The 19,516-nt window shown below is 39.3% G+C and overlaps 1 protein-coding gene across 8 annotated transcripts in view; it reads right to left on the bottom strand.

Moving 5' to 3' along the window:
- VWA3B (von Willebrand factor A domain containing 3B) overlaps nucleotides 1–19,516 on the bottom strand; it is a 204,978-nt gene that overhangs the window by 146,216 nt on the left and 39,246 nt on the right. For all 8 annotated transcript variants that reach the window (XM_060608050.3, XM_081795290.1, XM_060608041.3 and 5 more), the window contains one exon: nucleotides 17,686–17,801. In XM_060608050.3, the coding sequence (XP_060464033.3) occupies nucleotides 17,686–17,801 (116 nt within the window). The remainder of the gene's footprint in view (nucleotides 1–17,685; nucleotides 17,802–19,516) is intronic.

Here is a 19,516-nt window from a genome sequence, read left to right as displayed (position 1 = left end):
TAGCAATGTATCTAGTTTATCCAGTTTCTACTCATTTACGTTAGAGCACTCTAAAGGACTTTGGAAACCTGAGAGAATAAGTATAGCCTTTTAAATCTCTACTTGATAATGGGTAAAAATGCAACATTATTGGGGCACTGGGTGGCTCAGTCGGTTAAGAACTGGACTTCGGCTCAGGTCATGATCTCACAGGTCATGATCTCACAGTTCGTGAGTTCGAGCCCTGCATAGGACTTTATGCTGAAGTTCAGAGCCTGGAATCCGCTTCAGATTCTGTGTCTTCCTCTCTCCTTGCCCCTCCCTCACTTGCTCGCTCTCTCTCTCAAAAATAAAATAAACAATTTTTAATTTAAAAAAATCCAACATTATTGTTCTAAGTTTTTTTAAGGCTTTAATACAGCTTTTAATACAAGCTATAGTAAGCAAACTACTGATACAGCTCAATCTTTTGTTTTGCTTTCAAATTGTACCACTGGACCTACTAAAACTATACAAATAATGTGGGGGAGGAGTGGAGAAAAGAAAAAAGGAAGAGGAAAGAAACAAAATATATTTGGGGCAAAAAATAAAAACCTTGAAATGTCAATGGATATTATGGGAAAACAAGTGTTCACTGACTAAGACAGCACAGAAACCAAACATACATGTGCTCTCCCCTCAGAAGATTCAGTCCAGGAGGACACAAAATGAAGGTTTATTTGGATAAGATCAAACCCATCTTTCACATCTATAATAAATACACAGGGAAGACAGAAAAACAAATTAATGTCAAAAGGTCATCACCAGAAAGGGAAAACTAGAACAGGAAAGGGCAATGAAGCAGAGAAGATGGCCCAGGAGCAAGTCTACATACAGGAATGCAGTATATTACAAAAGAAGTAACATACAGCAGAGAAGAAAGAAAGGTAAAGGTTCATAAGTCAATGAGGTGAATATAGCTGCTAGCTATTTAAGGAAAACTCCGTTTATATCCTGACATCACACCACACCTCAAAAATAAATCTATTTTTGCTTTGAGAGGCCAAAATTTGAGAGGCCAAAAAGATCTTTATTTTTGTTTTAAACTCAGGCCACACCTGAAAAAGAGATGGAATCACAAAGGAGTTACAGGATTTACAGACTGGGCTTGCAATGCAAATTTTGAGGCTAATCTAAATTATTGCCAAAATGAAAAAGAAAACGAATAACTAGGATAAGTTATCAATAAGTAATAATAACAATGAGTTAATGTCATTAATACACAAAGAGTTCACACAACATGATAAACACAAGAAGCCAGCAAATAAATGGGCAAAAGACAAGTGGGTAGTTCACAAAAGAAGTTAAATACAAACATGCTAAATTCCACTACTATTCACTACTGATGACATTAAGTTATTCATCAAAGAAACCTAGATAGAAAGGAGATCACTATTTTTATGCTAATTCAGTTTCCATGAAGTGGGTATTCCCCATACACTGCTGATGTGAGTTATATCGTCTTTTTTTTTTTTTAATTTTTTTAAACATTTATTTATTTTTGAGAAACAAAGAGAGACAGAGTGTGAACAGGGAAGGGGCAGAGAGAGAGGGAGACACAGAATCCAAAGCAGGCTCCAGGCTCTGAGCTGTCAGCAGAGAGCCCGATGCGGGGCTCAAACTCATGAGATCACGACCTGAGCTGAAGTCAGACGATTAACTGACTAAGCCACTCAGGCACCCCAGGTGAATTATATCGTCTTAAAACAGTTTTTTGGAAAGCAATTCCATGGGAAAGATTAACCCAAAATGTTCAACATGTTAATCCAGTATTTGAACTACTGGAAATCTACTCCCCAAAAAAGTCAAAAATAAAGGAGAAAATATACCACAGAAAAAGATAAGTGCTGTATTATCTCTAATAGCAAAACAATTCAAACTTACCCAAATGTCCAACAAAAAGTGACTTACAAAATTATAGTATACCACTTTAATGAAGTACAAATGACCCTGTAACAACATGGGTTTGAACTATATGCGTCCATCTATACGCAGATTTTTTTTTCCTTTTTTAAAGGTTTGGGGTTTTTTTTAAGTTTTTTTCTTTTGAGAGAGAGAGTGTGTACTCATGAGTGGAGGAGGGGAGAGAGAGAAGGAGAGACAGAATCCCAAGCAGGCTCTGTACTGTCAATGCTGAGCCCAACGCAGGCCTTGATCTCATGAAGCATGAGATCATGACCTGAGCCAAGATCAAGAGTCAGATGCCTAACCAACTGAGCCACCCAGGTGCCCCTACACAGATTTTTTTCAATTCAGCACAGTACTGTAAATGTATTTTCTCTTCCTTATGATTTTCTTAATAACATTTACTTTATTCTAGGGGCACCAGGCTGGCTCAGTCGGAGGAGTGTACAACTCTTGATTGTAGGGTTGTGAGTTCGAGTCGCACATTGTGTGTAGATAGTACTGAAAAAATAAATAAACTTATAAAAAAATTTTTAAAATGTTCATTATTCTTGTTTACTTTATTATAAAAACACATTATAAAATACACATAAAATAAACATGTGTGAATCAACTGTTTTTGTTATCACTAAGTCTTCTGGCCAAGAAGAGGCCATTAGTAATTAAGTTTTAGGGGAGTCAAAATTTACATGTGGATTTTTCACTGCTCAGGGGTTGGGTGCTCCTAACCCCTTTGTCATTCAAGGGTCAACTGCATTATGTATCTTTTAATGTAACTTACAGAAGTTTTATAAGAACATGGGAAAATACTTGCTATAATATTAAGGAAAAAATTCAGAATTCAAAGTGGTACATAATATGACATTTATGCTTTAATTTTTTTTAAGTGGGCAATAAAGACTTGAAGGAAATACACCAATATGTTCAAGAGTGAAAATCTTTGGGTGGCAACAATGTTTCTTTTCCTTTCTTTGTATTTTCCAAATTGTCTACAAGGTATCTGCAGACGGAAGGACAGGTTTATGACAGCCTAGGCTCAGACCTCCTGCTCTGTCTCTTCCCAGGTATGTAACCTCAAAAAATAACTCTCAGGCTGTTTCTCTTCTGAAAAACTGGAATAATAATACCAGTCCCTTCACATAATTGTTATGCGGATTAAATGAGGCAATGTATATAACGCACTTAGCAATGCACACACACACACACACACACACACACACACACACCTGCTTTAATCATTTGGGGGAAAAATCCTTTGAAGTGACATGAATTAAACATTTTGCAGGATAGTAGGCTTAGCACCCTCATCCAATAATTAGAAGTGATATCATGTTTTCTGGGAAATAACTGATGTAATAGTGGGAGGGAAAAATGACAATAAAAGTTATTTTTTAATATTTACAAATAATATTCTCTTTAAAACATCTGACTTTAAAAAAATTTTTTAATGTTTATTTATTCTTGAGAGACAGAGAGACAGAGCATGAGTGGGTGAGGGGCAGAGAAAAAGGGAGACACAGAATCTGAAGCAGGCTACAGGTTCTGAGCTGTCAGCACGGAGCCCGACACAAGGCTCAAAGCCACAAACTGTGAGATCACGACCTGAGCCAAAGTTGGATGCTCAACTGACTAAGCCACACAGGCACCCCTAAAACACCAGAATTTTATCCAAACCTGTTGAAAGATATTTTGTAATTTGAGAACTTGATAATAGATGGGCTAAGTGTTCGATGATACTTTGATTTTATGTAAATATAGTGAATGGCAACATAATACATGACATATAAATGTGTGACAAGAAAAAGTGAAAGATACCATCCATCCCACACAGATGAAGACATCAGGTTTCACACTGGTTTTAGAATTCTCTTTAACACATCTTTGAGCATTCAAAATTTAGCCTTCACTTCCAGGATAAACACAACTATATAACTCAACATCTTTTCTTTTTCCTAGAAATTACATGGGGGGTGGGAAATAAGAATGGAAAAGAAAACACATATGCCTTCTTTGCCAAATTAGGAGACAAAAATAACATCCAGATAACGGTTGTCAAGAACAGCTGAGAATGGGCAGAAGCTATGCAGAAGAAAGCACAGAGAACATGCACCTGGCAGTGGTCCAGAGAGTTGGGGCAGGTATTAGAAAGTGGGGGGCCCATTCAATGTCAAGGGTGAGCCTGGTCAGCAACACTGGATACTGGAACCTTAATGACAAGGACTAGTAGCAAAAGTCTACTTATTTGGTTTACAAAGGCAAAAGAGGTAGGGCTTCACAAAGCATCACCCAGGACAAACCTATTTGTAAGAACCTCTCTCTCTCTCTCTAGAGCAGTAGAGAAGAAAGCCTTGAGTTGTGAAACAGACCCCTCCCTAGTCTAACTCCCATATAACCTGCCTACAGATATAGAACTTATCTGCTTCCTGTGCTGAATAATAAAAAGGAGATTAGCACACAGCATCTAAATAAGGGCACTATAAGGAAAAAAAAAGAGCAGCAAAACTAGCAAGAGATGAGTAATGCTTCATAAAAAATGTTATCAAGGAACACATGAACATGATTAACATTTCACCATGAATAAAAATGCATATGAAGCCATCATGTCCATGAAGGAAGAAAACAAAGCAGAAATTTAAAAACTCCAGAGTAAGATGGCAAGAAACAAGAAGAGATGAAATATAAAAACTCTGGAAACAAGAAAAAAATCACAGAAGCTAGGATAAAATTGGTGGGAATTCAATGAAGAAAATATACTATGGAACTCATTATAAGAAGCCAGATAAGGTGAGCAGAAATCAAGTATTTTAAGATATTAGAGATAAAATGATAGATATGACAGTCAATGAAAATCAATCATGCTTTACACATAAAATGAGTCCCTGAAGACGAAAACAGGCATGGTGCAATGGTTAAGAGAATAAACGGAGTCTGAATCCTGGCTCTGTCACAATATGAACTTGGAGAAGCTTCTTAACCACATTGTCTTGGTCTCCCCATCACTAAAATGAAAATAATAATAGTACCTACCTCATAGGGTTGTTATAAAGATTAAGTCACTTAAAATTTGATAAGAGGCTTAGGGCGCCTGGGTGGCTCAGTCAGTTAAGCTTCCAACTTCAGCTCAGGGCATGATCTCACAATTCATGAGTTCGAGGCCCACATTGGGCTCTGTGCTGACAGCTCAGAGCCTGGAGCTTGCTTTGGAGTCTCCTGGAGTCTCCCTCTCTCTCTTCCCCTCCTCTTGTTCTGTCTCTGTCTCTCAAAAATGAAAAAAACATTAAAAAAATTTTTTTTAATTTGATAAGAGGCTGGCACAGTACCCAGCACATGTACTAAACAATGTCTAAGTTTTTCTTAAATCTGAAAATAATAAATAATTTAAATTTTAAAATAATAATAAATAAAACAATGGAACAGAGCAAATATTTAAAGATATAATTCAAGGAAACTTGCCTCAAATAGAAGTTTTACATCTCCATATGTAAAGGGCACACTGCACACCAGGGAGTATCAACCACAGCAGTCAACACTGAGACATATTAGAGGACTTAATGGACTTTAAAGATAAAGAAAGAATCCTTTGGAGCAAAATGGCCGAATCCCTCAATCACACCCCCTCCCATAACAATGCCATTTTGAGAAGGCAAGTTGGCATCAATGCTACAGAAACAGAAAGAGCTCTGTATCCCTGTTATGGCTACATGGATCATGAAGAGTTGGGCAAATATGACACCACCAAAGAAAACTAAAAATGTTCCAGTAAAGAAGCACCCAAAAATGGAGATCTATGAATTACCTGACAAAGATTCAAAATAATCATCTTAAAGACATTCAGTGTAACACAAAAGAGCATAGACAACCATATGAAATCAGCAAAATAATGCATAAACAAAATAAAAGTTTTGATAAAGAAATAGAACCCATAAAAAAGAGCCAAAAGAGAATTCCCAAAACTGAATACAATGATAGAACTGAAAAATTCAAGAGAGCTATAACATACTTGATCATGCAGAAGAATCATCAAACTCAAAAACAGATCATTTGATATTAACCAGTTAGAAGAACAAAAAGAAAAAAGAAAAAAAAAGAGTAAAGAAAGTCTATATGAATTATGGGACACCGTCAAGCAAATAAACATTCACATCATGGGAAGCCCAGTAGGAAAAGAGAAAGGGGCAGAAAAATGATTTAAAGAAATAATAGCTAAAAACTTCCCAAATCTAGGGAGACACATGGACATCAGGTACAGGAACCTCAAAGAACCCCAAGCAAGATCAACCCAAAGATTACTCTGAGACATGTTACAATAAAAATGTAGAAATTCAAAGACCAAGAGAGAATTTTGAAAGCACCAAGAGGAAAATGATTTGTCATATTCAAGGGAACACCATAAAGCTATTAGTAGATTTCTTCTGCAGAAACCTTGCAGTCCAGGAGGAATTGGGATAATATATTCAAAGTGCTGAAAGAAAAAACTGCCAACCAAGCATATTATATCCAGGAAAACTGTCCTTCAGAAATGAAGGAGAGATAAAGACGTTCCTAGACAAACAAAAACTAAGGAAATTCATCACTATTAGACCTGCTTTGCAGAAATGCTAAAGGGAGTTCTTCAAGTTGTGATGAAAGGACACTAAGTAACAATACAAAAACATATAAAAGTCTGATACTCACTGGTAAAGGTAAATATTTAAGTAAATTCAGAATACTCTAATACTGTAATGATGGTATGTAAATGACTTCTATCTCTAGTATAAAAGTTAAACACTATTAAAAATAACTACAATAATTTGTTAATAGACGCACAATATAAAAGGATGTTAAGTGTGACATCAGTAGTATAGTATGTGGGGAGAGGAAAAGTAAAAGTGTAGAGTTTTTATATACAATTGAAGGTAACTTGTTATCAGCTTAAAATAGACTGTGATATCTACAAAATGTTTTATTTTATGTAAACCTCATGGTAACCACCAAAAATATTTATAGTAGTTATACAAAAGATAAAGGAATTAAAGCATTCCACTACAAAAAAAAAAAAAAAAAAAAAAAGCAAAGGAAGACTGTAGAAGAACAAAGTAACAAAGGAAATTAAAAAATAGGAAAAAACAAATAGGAAAATACTTACAATAGTAAGTCCTTATCTATCAATAATTATGCTAAACTTTAATAAGAGGCTAAATTATCCAATCAAAAGACACAGTGGCTGAATATATTTAAAACACACACACACACACACACACAAAATCTAACAACATGCTGCCTACAAGAGATTCACTTTAGCTTTAAGGACATAGGTTGAAAGTGAAGGGATAGGAAAAGACATTCATTCATTGCAAATGGTAACCAAAAGAGAGAGTGGTTATATCAGATAAAATAGACTTTTTTTTAATGTTTATTTTTGAGAGAAAGAGAGAGTGTGCATGTGCGAGGTGGGGGGAGGGGGGTGCAGAGAGCAGAAAGAGAAGGAGTCAGAGGATCTGAAGCAGGCTCCACACCATCAGGGCAGAGCTGGATGTGGGACTTGAACTCACAAACCCATGAAATCAAAACCTGAGCCAAAGTCAGATGCTTAACTGACTGAGCCACCCAGGTGTCCCAGCCAAACTTTTAATCAAAATCAGTCACAAGAGACAAAGAAAGTCACTATATAATGATAAAGGGATCAATTCATTAAAAGGCTATTACAATTATAAATATATATGCATCCAACATTGGAGTACCTAAATATTTAAAGCAAATATTCACAGAACTGAAGGAAGAAACAGACAATAATGCAGTAACAGGACTTCAATATTCCACATTCGGCAATGGACAGATAACCCAAACAGAACATCAAGAAGGAAACATTGGACTTGACCTATATCTTAGACTAAACACACCAAATGTAATTATTGATACATAAGGACTTACTAACAGAGAAAACAGGAAAATTAACAAATGTGTGGAAATTAAACAACACATTCCTGAACAAAATGAGTCAAAGAAAAAGTGAAAGGGAAATAAAAAAATATCTTGAAAGAAATGAAATGAAAATAACATATCAAAATTTATGGGTTGCAGCAAAAGCCAGTCTAAGAAAAATTAACAGCAATAACACCTACATTAAAAGGGGGAAAAAAAAGAAAGACCACAGATGAGCTAAAATTTATACCTCAAGGAACTAGAAAAAGAAGAACTAAGCCCAAAGCTAGCAGAAGTAACAAAGATCAGAGCAGAAATAAATACAATGGAGACCACACAAACAATAGAAAAGATCAACAAAATTTCAGAGCTGTTTTTTTAAAATGATAAACAAAATTGACAAACTTTTAGCTAGACTTGGATAAAAAGAGAGAATCAAACAAATAAAGTCAAAAATGAAAGAAAAGTTACAACTGACACAACAGAAATACAAAGGATTATAAGAGACTAATATGAACACCAACAAACTAGATAATGGAACATATAACCTACCAAAACTGAATCACAAAGAAACAGAAAATCCAAAGAGACCAATAACAAGTAAGAAGATTGAATCAGTAATCAAAAATCTAATATAGAAAAGACCAAGACCAGATGGTTTCACTGATGAATTTTACCAAACATTAAAGAATTAATACCAATCCTTCTCAAACTCTTCCAAAAAAGTTGAAGAGAAGGGAACACACCAAAATTCATTTTACAAGGCCAGCATTACCCTGATACCAAAGCCAGATTTATCTCTGATAAATATATATGCAAAAATTCTCAACAAAATACTACCAAACCGAATTTAACAGCACATTGAAAGGATCATATATATATCATGACCCCAAAAGATTTATCCCCGGGATGCAAGGATGGTTCAACACATGCAAACAGTGTGATACACCACGTTAATAGAACAATGGATTAAAAATTATATATCCTTTCACAGATGCAGAAAAAGCATTTGACAAAATTCAAAATCCTTTCATGAAAAATGACCAGGAAATGAACTCTTGACAAATTGGGTATATCAGGAACACACCTCAACATAATAAAGCCCATATACAACAAATCCACAGCTAACATACAGAACAATGAAAAGTTGAAAGCTTTCCCACCAAGGTCAGAAAGAAGACAAGAATTCCCACCCTCACCACTCATATTCAACAAAGTATTGGAAATCTTAGTGACAGCAATCAGGCAAAAAAAGAAAAAAAGAAAAAAAGAAAAAAAAAAAAGAAAAGGAAAGAAAAAAAGAAATAAAATACATCCAAATAAGAAAGGAAGAAGTAAAACTGCCTCTGTGCAGATGATATAATTTTATATATAGAAAACCCTAAAGATCCCACCAAAAAAACTGTTAGAATAAACAAATTCAGTAAACTTTGCAGGATACAAAATCAACACACAAAAATAAGTTACATTTCTATACCCTAACAACAAACCATCAGAGAAATTAAAAAACAATCCCATCATCAAAAATAATAAAATACTTAGGAATAAATTTAACCAAGGAGGTGAAATCCCCATCTTGAAGAGGCATCTGCACCCCATGTTCACTGCAGCATTATTCACAACAGCCAAGACATGGAAACAACCAAAGTGTCCACCAATGGATGAATGGATAAAGAAGATGTGAGGTGTAGATATAGACACAGATGAAACAGATATCTTAATGAAATATTATTCAGTCCTAAGAAAGAAGGAAATCCTATCATTTGCAACAACACTGATGGACCTTACACTAAGGGCATTACACTAAGTGAAATAAGATTAAAATATGATCTCTCATGTGGAATCTTAAAACACACCCACATGCGCATGCACACACACACTCCTAGAAACAGTAGAAAGGTAGTTGCCAGGGGCTTACTGGGGGAAATGCAGAGATGCTGGTCCAAAAGCACAAATGTCCAATTATTATGTGAGTAAGTTCTGGGGATGTAATGTGCAGATGACGATTATAGTTAACACTGTAGTATATACCTGAAAGTCACTAAGAGAGAAAATCTTAAATATTCTCACCAGAAAAAAGAAATGGTAATTATACAAGGTGATAGATGCATTTACTAACCTTACTATGGTAATCAGTTTGCAATATATGTGTGTATCAAATCATTGTATTGTATATCTTAAACTTACACAATATCATATGTCAATTATATCTCAATAAAGCTGGGAATAAAAACAATCCTTGTGCAACCAGGCAAAAAGACAAAGTCACTCAAAAGAAAAAAAAATCAAGCTGGCTTCAGTTTCTCCTTGGCAACAGAAGACACTGGAACACAAGCCATACCACACTCAAAGGGAAAAGAATGAGCCAAGAGTTTTCTACCCAGCCGAGCTGCCCTTTAAGTATGAAGATACAGAAAAGAACATTCGAAAACCTTGGGAATATTGCTCTTGTGATTCTCCCTTGAGGAAACTACTAGGACTTCAGCCAATCAAGAGATGGCTTGGGAAACCAAAGCAAATGGACTACAAGACAGAACTGAATCTATTTAATGACAGAAATAAAACTGAAACAAACATGAGAATCAGCATAACAGAAGAAAATAAAAATTTAGTCTTTAAGTTGCTTACCTATAGCAAGGTAACCTGCTGGATGATGACAGGCATAAAAGCACCCATAATTTATTGACTGGTCGACTATGTGCCAGGTGCTATATAAAATACTGTTGTACACACACACACACACACACACACACACACACACACACACAAAACCCATAAAGTAAACACCATTATCCTCATTCATAAATAAGAAAGCTAAAGCTCAGATTAGTTAAGTACCTTAACTAAGATCATGCAGCTAAGTGATAAATCCAATCTCAGGTCTGACTCCAAAGTCAGGACTCTTGATTCTACTGCATTTGAATTCCTAGAACCCAGGACAGTGCCTTATTCCTCTGTGCTTCTTCATCATTTAACACAGATAATATATCACAATAATAACAACTTATTATTGCCATTTTATAGATAAGGAACAGGAAGCAGAAAGGTTAAATACCTTGCCAAAAGTTACATAGCTATTTAAGTGACAGGGCCAGCTAGTGTGGCTGTAGAGCAGTGCTAGGCAATAGACATATGATGTGAGCCACCTGTATAATTGCAAATTTTCTAGTAGCCACATTTTAGAAAGAAAAAAGCAACAAGTGAATTTAATTTTATTACTATATTTGCTATAACCCGACATATCCTTGGTATCATTTTGACATAAAATCTATGTTAAAAACTATTATCATTTTGACATATAATCTATATTAAAAATCATTTTCCATACTAAGTCTTTGAAATCCAGTGTGCATTTTACACTTGCAGCACATATCAAATGGGACTCAATGCATTTCAAGTGTTCAGTAGTCAGATGTGGCCAGTGGCTTCTGTAATTGGACAGAGAAGCCTTAGATCTGCATGTGCCACCAACTTTAATGACATACAAACCCTCTGTTTTCCATTCTCCAGCATCTATTCCTGAAGTGTTATTTTACCAAAAAAAAAAAAAAAAAAAAAAAAAGGAACGAGTTACATGATCTCAGTGATCTCTACCTCCACAGAAAAGCTATCCTAGGGTTAGGTTAGGGCTTCACCTGTACAGAAGGTCACATTTACGCATGTCATTGGATCATATTTTGTGATGGTGATCTGTTCTCCCTGTTTTTCCTGTTCCCCACCCTCCCTCCATATTCAAGCAGATATCAGGCACATCGCAAATCTGCCCTAAAGGAAGCAGGGCAGAAAGACAAACAAGCCAGCAAGACATTCTGGCTTTTTCTTTTGAAGTCTAACCCCCTAGACAGGGTTTACAGAGCAGATAGTTTTGAAAAAGCAGGAGGGAGAGAGGAGTTGTCCCAGATTAGGAAATTCCCCTCAGTGTGGGGGTAGAAGAGGAGAGGGTCCCAGGAGAAGATGGGGACTGTCCCCACATCTGCAGCCCCTTGGAAGGTGCATGGTGAATCCAGTGTGGTATGGCAGGGTCTGTAAAAGACTCCCACATCCAAAGCCCAGCATGGGAGCAGTAGAGAACTGGTCGACCTAGAATGGCCATAAGCCAGGGATAATGGGTATTTATAGGATGATGTGCGGGAACAGATGTCCAATAACTACAGCGCTCTCCTGAAGGGTTTCTTAGCACAGCCTAGGATCTCTAAACCTTGGGAAAAGCTCAGGAGGGGGACCCCGAAAATAACTGAGTTTAATTTCCTACCACTGTGCTAGGATAGAAGGGCCCTGGAATCAAAAATTAAACTGAATTCTAGAAATCAAAGAATATGACCAACCTTGCTTTGTGACCAGACATTCATATGTGACATTAGGGGCTTCTCTTGAGTGGGCAGTGTCTCTCACACAAGCATTACACTGGAGCCAATTCATCTCTAGTGGATGGCTGTAACCATTGGAAACTGATGTGCAAAAAAGGTGTGGTCTCTTGGAAGTCACTGCAGACTTGGGGAACACCACTGGCTTGAGATGAGACTGAGTTTGAAAGAATAGTACACAATACTTTTAAGTCCTGGTCAGATACAAAGTAGTCGGCTAAAAGGCCACTTGGAGTTTGCTTAGACAATTAGTTTCCCTAGAATGCCCAGAAACAGGGACATGGATGATGATTTTTCAGGCCTCTATTTCAGATTCTGAAGAAAGAAGAACTATTTCAGCAGCACCAGCTGAAGCCCTCCAGGGCAGATGCCCTTCATCAGCCAGGGCAGACGAAGCCTGTCACTGCTGTCAAGCCCTGGCTGTCATGTTTAGGAGGTTAGGAAGCTAAATTCCACAGATTTCATAAAAGCCAACCACCAAGACAAGGAGACTCTGCTACCTGCAATCCAACCCACACCTTGACCTGCCGTCAAAGAGATGGCCTGGTGCGCATGCCAGGAGAATGTTGGGGAGGGGGAAGCCTGGCCCAGGCAAGAACAATGAAAGTATTGCCCAGTCCTGGAGAGGAATCTTTTCTTCAAAAAATGCCTAGAGTTCAGGAAAGCTCAAATACCTGTTTTATTTTGCTTATGGATGAGATGAATATTTCATGATACACAAAGACCATGAAGAGAATCCATACTCATTAACTGGGAGGGAAGTCAAGTTGCAGGGGGCTGGGTGGCTCAGAAGAGCTCTAGAAGGTAGCATCACTCTGGTCCCACAGTAATTAGGCTCTGTTAGTACCCCTCTTCCTCTCCAGCAGACTGTCAAGCCCAGAACAAAGAGAGAAAGAGGCAAGGACACCACATGAAGAGAAACACAGGAGAGGAGAGTGCTGGCTGTTCTATGCCCCATAACTGTAAACATAAGCAGGCACCCAGACAACTCTGGGCAGAAAGCCAAGGAGGAAGATTGCTGTGACAATGCACAGACCTAAAGCTTTAGGTCGGCATCATCTGCCAGATTAAATCTCCCATAATTCCTAAATCTAAACCAAAAATCCTGTTCTCCCCAATGAGGAGAGCTCATTCAAAGGTCATGGAGCATTCCTATATAGGATGGAGCCTGGACTGGGAGGAAGCAGACTTTCTAAGACAGGAAGTCATCGCTGGAAGTGAAAGGTAAGAAGTCCACGCGGCGCCCAAGTTTCCACACCCAACTCATGGGAACCTGAGATTATAATCCACCCAGCCAAATACTACCAATGTCCTGAGAGTCCAATGCTGGCCAGTGACCTAGCCCCACCCTTTTGCAGGTGACAAACCATTCCTTTCTTAAAACATGGAGATTTGCTTCAGGAAATGTGGATAGCCAAGGTCATGTCATGACCTTTGCAATATGACTACTGTACCCTACACACACACACACACACACACACACACACACACACACACACACACTCTTTCCCTTTGTCATTACTCTGTGCTTGTGGTTTCCAGAGATGCCCACAGCGAGGGGAAAGCACATTTTCCCCTAATGTGTGAAAAATGAGATGAGGTGGTAATAAAAAATCATTATGAAATTTTTAACTGATCTATCTTGCACATCAGAGTTTGTGAAGAGAGATTCTTGTCTGCCCTGGTTTCTGGACCCTTCCCAAACTATGACTAAAAGATGCTGTCCTGTCAGTGACTCATAGGCCACAAACAGATAGATGCCTTATAAGCAATCTGAGAGAACAGAGTGGAGAGGATCATCAGGAAAGAGTCCTCAGAAAGGTAACATATATACTGAGGGGACAGAGAAACCCAAGCAAAGGCAGGGGAGAGGTATCTTTGAGGACTCAACTGAGAGCAAATATGTGTTGCTCTAAAAAGGCAACAAACATTGAGACAGGGCCTCAGACAGAAAGTAGGGGTCCTGTGCAAAAGTGAGGTTACAAGGTGGGGCAGATCCAAGTGAACAGTACCATGCTTGATGAATATAAAACTTCAGCAAAAGCTATGAATGAACTCCCAAAACACTTAAATTTAAAATAATGTCATTTTGGGGCGCCTGGGTGGCTTTGTCGGTTAAGCGTCCGACCAGCTCAGGTCATGATCTCATGGCCCGTGAGTTTGAGCCCCGCGTTGGGCTCTGTGCTGACCGCTCAGAGCCTGCAGCCTGTTTCAGATTCTGTGTCTCCCTCTCTCTCTGCCCCTCCCCTGTTCATGCTCTGTCTCTCTCTGTCTCAAAAATAAATAAACGTTAAAAAAAATTTTAAATAATGTCATTTCAATACACCTATGTTTCAATTCTTCAATATTTTTCAACTACTTTAATAACCAAGAAACAATCATTAAAAATAATAAATTAAAACATGTACATGGGGCACCTGGGTGGCTCAGTAGGTTAACCATACAACTTCAGCTCAGGTCATGGTCTCGTGGTTCATGAGTTAAAGCCCTGCATCAGGCTCTGTGTTGACAGCTCAGAGTCTAGAGCCTGCTTTGGATTCTGTGCCTCCCTCTCTGCCCCTCCCCAACTCACACTCTATCTTTCTCTCAAAAATAAACATTTAAATAAATAAACAAACAAACAAATAAAATGTGTATAGAGGCACACACTTTTTCCCTTTACCTTAGGCTACCGTATGACCTAACAAATCATTGCTGGATTTTTTGCACTAACTTTGAACTTTTAAAACACTGCACTATTGTATTAAACAAGCACATGAAAAGATGCTCAATATCACTAATCAATAGGAAAATGCAAATCAAAACCACAAGATACCACTTCACACCTAGGATAGCTATTAACCAAAACCAAAAAGTAAACAAGCCAAAAACCAGAAAATAACACGTATTAGTGAGGAAGTGGAAAACCTATGCACTGTCGGTGGGAGTGTAAAACAGAGCAGCCACTATAGTGAACAAGGTGGAGGTTCCACAAAAGTTAAAAATAGAATTACCATACATGATGAGTGGGGTATATACCCCAAATAATTGAAAGCAGAGTCTCAAAGGGATAGTTGTATATGTGTGTTCACAGCAGCATCATGCACGGTAGCCAAAAGGCGGAAACAGCCTGAGTGTCCATCAATGGATAAATGGATAAAAAAAATGTGGTCTATACATGCAAGAGAAGATTATTCAGCTTTCAAAAGGGAGGAAATTCTGATGCATGCTACAACATGGATGAACTTTAAGGACATAGGTTAAAGTCAAATAAGCCAGACACAAAATGATACTGTATGATCCCACTTACATGAGGTATCTAAAGTAGCCAAATTCAGAGACAGAAAGTAGAATGGCAGATGCCAGGGGCTGGAGGAGGGGAAATGGGGATTTGCTGTTTTAATGGGTACAGCTTTGCTGATGAGAAGAGCCTTGGAGATTGGCTGCCCAGCAATGTGAGTGCACGTAGCACTCCTGAACGGTACACTTAAAAAAAAGTTAAGATGACAAATTTTATGTTACATATATGTTACTACAATTTTTAAAATGATTCTTTATCTTGACTACAGTTTTTCTGCATTCGTATAGTGCACGGGGTAATGGTAAGTCATGCCAATTATCTGGAACCCAGAGAGTCGGTAACAGCAGGAAATCTCTTCCAGGTCAGTTCTCTGAGCAGTGTCCCTCTAACCCTTCAATTGACAGTCTCTTCTTTCTATACAACAGGTGGCACAATGAACTCCTGAGGAGGCATCCTCTCTCCCCAGCCTGGAGAGGGGCCCAGGCAAACTCATACTGATAAATGCTTGACCTCGATAGTGGGAAATAGGGAAAGGGAACTGAGCAGGAAGGCCTGAACATCTGCCTCTGAGGCCTTGGGTCAGATTGGAAACCACTTATTTTCCAAACCAAAAGACTGTGTCAAAGGATTTCTGGGCAGTTTTTGAATAGGAGAAATGCAATGTTGGCATTTCTGGGACACTGTGACGGATAGAGGAGACAAGATTGCAGATTTAGGATTCGGGCTCTCTCCTCAGATTCAGAATGTGGGATCGCTGAAATGGCATCTGAATGGCAGGCCACAGTCTGAGTACTTCATTCCAAGAAAATGTTTTAATCTATAATTTAATTTGCATGATTCACAGGTTTGGGATGATGGTAGTTGCTGCAAATGTAAGCTATGCAGCCAGATAGGTTTCCCTTTATAACTAAGTTGCCAAGGAACACATAAGCCAAAATTAAACCCCTTTACAGAAATTGGCATGCCTTGGGGAACTGGGACATCTCACATTCTTTACCCTGATTGAAATATTGCCCACTAGGCTTAATCTTGTAAAATACTTTCAGTAGGCATGGCATACATCCTGAATTAACTGTTTTTGCTAGATTAGCATTAATCTTCCTTGACAATTGACATTTTCTCAAACTCTCTGAAGAAACCCACTTCACCAACAGAACAAGGGCGTAAGTTACCTAAATCAGGGCCGCCAATGAGACCTAGTGGAAACTCTTCCCTGCTCCTGTGGGACACTGAGGATCTGAATCCACAAAGTATGTGTCAGGGACAGGCTTTGTGATTTGACCCCTCTCCTTCGCCTCCACCTGACCACCTGTCCCTTTACGCAACTGTGTCCTCCTCAGGTGCAGTACTGTTATATAAACAAAGAAACCTGTCACGCAGATGTGTCCTGCAGCTTCTTCTCTTCTCCCAGAGAGTAGTTCTTGCCTTATACTGAAGCTAGAAATCTCTGCCAATAACTTCAAATGTAGGAGGGTGGAGGGGGCGATGGGCCTTTTTCAGACCTCCAACGGCACCATGCCGCATCACCTCTCAATCCCTTCCTTCCTTGCTTTTCTCAGCAGAGCTCACTCGGTGTCTTTGGCACTTTGCAATGTCAGCAGCTCCAAAGAAAGTCCCATCTCTTGGCTTTCTGAGTAACCTTCTAGTACCATTTTTTCTGAACCTATTTCTCACTGATTTTGTGACCTCCTTCCCCATGCCTGTTAAATCTCTGATGACACTCTTTGAATGAAGGGGGAGGTTCACTCTGCCTCCACAAAGGTTCCTGTGCATGCCTGGCCCTCATAAGAGGCCTGCACATGAATCTACAAGCCCTGCTGTCACTGACAGGCTGGGCAGCAGAAAACTCCCAAGAACTGCAGGGATCCTCACCACAGCATCCAGCTAACCTGGGCACAGCACAGGAGCTCTGCCTTACCAGGAACTAAGTCCAGCACTGACACACCAGGACTACATCTCCAGAAGGTTCTCATATTAGTTCAACACATACTACTTAGGCCACTTCCCTGGGTAACAAACTTATGCCTGGTTGCTGAGCTGATAAATTCATCATTACCATCATGAACTTCCCCTGGACCATATAAATAATAAAAAGGATACCATTGGTCCCTACGTGGTGCTTTATTTCCCAAGCATACAGAAAATCTGAAGTTAAGATATAAACCACACTGTGTTGTTGTTGTTTATTGTTGTTGCTGTTTTTTCTATCCCAGGTACCTGGAGGGGGTTTTCCTTTCAGTTTCCTTGAATTCCAAGTATTTACACTGTCACCATCCTTTAAGGCAGATGCAGGAAATTCCACACACTCTGTTCTCTCTGCAAAGGCATGGAATCTGAAACATGAAGAAATTTGCAACATTAGGCTAATCGTGGTATTTGTGTATGTCTATTCATTCTCCCAGGACTATGAACTTGCTCTGCTGTGGTACTGAGCATCTTACATGTTTCACTGCTTTTCCGTGTACCTGATCAATTCCCCCAAACAAAAGACAGGGAGGCAAAAGAGAATAGAGAGCTGCAAATGTATTGGGATTTTAACAGATGACTCTTCTCCTCATTAGAGGGTAATTAGGCCAACCAAATTGTATTTATTGACCCTGGAAAAATGATACCTTCTGCTTTATTTATCTTCTGTTCCCAGGTTCAATCATGTCAACACAGTGTTGACAAGCCAACAGTCTAATGAGGCCCCAACAGTGCCTGTGGCCCTGTGGGTTCAGTGTTGAAAGCTGGCGACAACAAGCACCATTGGCTCAACTGTCAATTGCCAAAGGGCTTCAGTCAACTTTAACTTGGCAAACACAAACTTCCCTTGAGTGTAAGCAGAAGCACTAATGAAAAAAATTCTTGTGTGGACTAGTTTTTAAGGCCTGACTCCTCAAAATGTGGTCCCAGGAGCAGCAACAGCACTGGCAACTAGTTAGAGATGCACATTCCTGGGCCCTACCTGGATCTGCTGAGTCAGAATAAGCACTTTAATAAGATCCCTAGGGGATTCGTGTGCATGATAAAGCTCAAGAAGCACTGGGGTAATCTACAAAATGATAGGCTAAGCACACCCATGACACCAATTATCTGGAATCCAAAAAGTCAGTGATAGCAGGTAATTTCTTTCAGATTATCAGAAGATTTCTGGGTAATGCTCCTCCAGCCCCTTAAAGTTCCACCTCGGCCTGTTACTGAGCACGAAGAGAATCCTGAAGCACAAGTTGAGATGGACAGACAGATGCATGGGTGATAGAAGAGATGTGGAGGCTTCTCCTGGGCCACGGGAAGCCTCAGCCCTATTTATTTCTAAAGGGTTTCAGGTAAGACTAGAACAATGACTTGATGGCACTAAACAAGCCAGCCTTGTTCCAATAGCCCCTCATGAGGACAATGGACCCTTAACCTGGCCACTCCTGCCTCCCGCAGGTGCTTCCACCAGAGCGGAAATGGCCAGCTGCTTTTGTCCTGTGACCTCCTTACCCAGCAGAATGGGGAGGGCTGAGGTGTGTCCTACCAGGTCCCACACTCTGAGTGCCCAGGACTTTGGTGCCCAGGACCTGTTCTCCAGATTATAAAAGAGAACAGGGCAGACATTTCCTCTGGCTAATACAACCTTATTTGTGCAAGAAAGCAAAACATGCTTTGCAGCTGGGTGGCTCTGTTTAGACACAGACTCGGGCACAAGGGAACCAAGAGTCCAGCCTCCTTGCAAGCCTGAGCAGCTCAGGACATGCCCTTTATAGTCCATACAAACTGCACCACAGCTAGAACTCAAAAACCAAAGGTGTGCAGAGGCCAAGCAAGAGACACAGCGGTCTGGCTGGGGGCAGAGCAGGCAGGAGCACTGCTGGTTGTGGGTCAGGCTCATCCACGAGGGCCAAAACAGAGACAGAAAAGCATGTCTATGTGTCATCCTCTTCTGCAAAACTCACTTGATGGTGCTCAGCCTAAACTGCAGCTTCTCCCATGTTAAATTATGCCCTAACCCCTCACCTGCCCACAGAAAGTGCCCTACATGAATTAAGCAGAGGACTAGCAAGACAGATGGTCCTGCCAATTC

The sequence above is a fragment of the Panthera onca genome, chromosome A3 (genome assembly GCF_046562875.1).
Source record: "Panthera onca isolate mPanOnc1 chromosome A3, mPanOnc1 haplotype 2, whole genome shotgun sequence".
Taxonomy (NCBI): Eukaryota; Metazoa; Chordata; class Mammalia; order Carnivora; family Felidae; genus Panthera; species Panthera onca.
The sequence above is the reverse complement of the archived record's forward strand: the minus strand, read 5'-3'. Positions and strand labels throughout refer to the sequence as shown.